The sequence below is a fragment of the Meles meles genome, unplaced genomic scaffold (genome assembly GCF_922984935.1).
Source record: "Meles meles unplaced genomic scaffold, mMelMel3.1 paternal haplotype, whole genome shotgun sequence".
Classification (NCBI taxonomy): Eukaryota; Metazoa; Chordata; class Mammalia; order Carnivora; family Mustelidae; genus Meles; species Meles meles.
The window spans coordinates 85,165-87,838 of NW_025721346.1; the positions used below are offsets into that span (position 1 = coordinate 85,165).

At 36.1% G+C, this 2,674-nt stretch overlaps 1 protein-coding gene across 1 annotated transcript; it reads right to left on the minus strand.

Moving 5' to 3' along the window:
* Positions 1–580: 580 nt before the first annotated feature.
* LOC123936320 (olfactory receptor 2L8-like) lies at positions 581–1,555 on the minus strand. The gene has a single exon (XM_045996943.1). The coding sequence runs from the start codon at positions 1,553–1,555 to the stop codon at positions 581–583; it is 975 nt and encodes a 324-aa protein (XP_045852899.1).
* Between the last annotated feature and the right edge of the window lie 1,119 nt (positions 1,556–2,674).

The following is a 2,674-nucleotide window of genomic DNA, read 5'->3' on the forward strand; positions in this document are numbered from 1 at the left end:
GATAAGTAGATACTAGATGTATTATTTTTCTTTATAGAAACCTGGCAATGGTATAACATGTATTGTTCCTTTGATCTCTTTTCAATATTTTGAGGATACATACTGAGTATACTAGAAGTAATACACTGGATAATACCATCAAGCTGGATTGTTTCCATTATAACTTCTACATATTAGCAAAACCTTAATTTTTAAAAGATTTTATTTATTTATTTGTCAGAGAGAGTGAGCACAGGCAGGCAGAGTGGCAGCAGAGGCAGAGTGAGAAGCAGGCTCTCCGCTGAGCAAGCAGCCCGATATGGAACTCAATCCCAGGATGCTGGGATCTTGATCTGAGCCAAAGGCAGCCACTTAAGCAACTGAGCCACCCAGGCGTCCCTTAGCAAAACCTTGTTACCCAAAAGTTAGGAAGAAATAATGACATTTTCCTTAGTTGAAAAATTATCACAAAGGAAACAAAAAGAGTGATGAAGCATATATATTTTATCAAATCTCAATTATTTTAATCTTCTAAATTATTTCGGTCTCTGCCTTCTATCCTGGAATAATATTGTTAAAGAATATACAAGGTGCAAGTAATCTACTTCTGAGGCCACAGGACTAACGAGGACTTACTCGACATTTTTATAGAGCACATCCTCTGAATTAGTCTTCTCAAGGCACCTATCACCTCCTTGTTTCTCAGGCTGTAAATAATGGGGTTGAGCATCGGGGTCAGGATGGTGTAGAAGACAGCCAAGGCCTTGTCTTCTGTTGGAGATCGGAGGGATCTTGGACGTAAATAAGTGTAAGCAAAGGGTGCATAGTAGAAAGTCACCACAGTTAGGTGGGTACTGCAGGTCGAATAAGCCTTCTTCCTCCCTTCTGTTGACTGCATGCAACAGATGGCAAATAGAACACGTCCATAGGAACATGCAATGCCAATGAAAGGAAACACAATCAAGAGTGTGGTGCTTACAAACACTGTGTACTCATAGACCCATGTATCCATGCAGGCCAGAGTCAACATGGCAGGGACATCACAGAAAAAATGGTTGATAGTCCTGGATCGGCAGTAAGGTATATGGAGGGCATATACAGTGTGGGCACAGGAGTTGATTGAGCCCATTATCCAAGATCCTATTATCATCAAAGCACATATTCTTTTACTCATATGAGTGGGATAGTGGAGAGGAAAGCAAATAGCCACATAGCGATCATAGGCCATCGAGGCCAACAATAATCCCTCTCCACCCGCTAAAGTCAAGAAGAAGAAGCTCTGAACCCCACACCCAATGAAAGAAATAGTCTTGTTCCTAAAGAGATAATCAAAAGCCATCTTGGGGACAATAGTGGAGATGTAGTTCAGGTCCATGAGGGAGAGCTGGCTAAGTAGATAATACATTGGTGTGTGGAGATGGGTATCCACAAGGATGAGGATGATCATGGACAGGTTGCCAAAAAGAGCCATTAGGAAAATTAGAACAATGAGAATGAAGAAGAACAATCCAATTCTTGATGGTGGAAACAACCCCGATAAGAAGAAATCTATAGAAGTTTGGTTATTATATTCCATGGGGCATTAATTTAGTTTTCCCTAAAGATAGACACACATAAAGTATAAAAAACCAAGTTCTCATTAATTCACTATCTGTGATATATTCAGGAGACACTGCAACTTAAAATAGTAATAATAATCAGAGTGCTTGGGTAGCTCAATCTGTTAACAGGCTGTGTTGGCTCAGGAAACTTGATCCCAGGTTCCTGGAATCAAGCTTCACACTGATCTCCCTTCTCAGTGGGGAGCCTGCTTCTCTGTCTCTTGCTGACACTCCCTCTGCTCTTGCACTCTCTCTCTCTCAAATGAATACTTTTTAAAAAAATCTAAAATCAATAGTTAATAATTATTTTGAAAAAAACTCATATTTTTTCCTCATAGATAAAGTTTTATGAGGCAAACATCTATGTCCAAATATGTAAAAACTATTTTACAGATATCTTCTAAATTTGTGAGAATTATGTATTTTCGTAATGACTTTATTAAGATATGTGTGGTTTCCTACATAAATATAACTATTAACAAAGTCAAAAATTATATCTTATATGTAGGCATTATAAATCAATATAAATGAATTAAATTACAGACTCATTTGAATATAATTGTATGACTCATAGGAGATGCTTTCTTAATTATTAAGCCCAATATTTCTGGAATTATAGTAGCCTATCAGTTCATATTGTAGATATATATTCATGTCCTTTGATTTCTGCTCAAAAAGCCTGTCAAATCAAGCTTTTTAGCAAGTATCATTTTTCCTTCTTTTTTCTGCAGAAATATACTTTTAATTATTTTGCCATTACTATTTTCATAAAACAATTTTATTCTTCCTTCTCACACAACTTCCAAAAACACTAGTTTAAGTAAACCATTTTCATGAGAACTTACTCTTTAATTTTTCTTGTAGCTTTCATGACTCTGTTCAAGTGCTTTGAAAAAAGATGTGCATTCTGTTCATCTGCTTCCCAGTAGTTACATGATATTATGCACTGTGTTATGACACACTCTTTTACTTATTCCTTTTTGTTTGTTTGTTTTTGTGTATTTAAAATTATTTTCATTCTAAATAAGTATGAGTTCACCAAATATGTGAATTATCCCTCTGTCATAAAATTCAGTTAACATAATATTAAACAT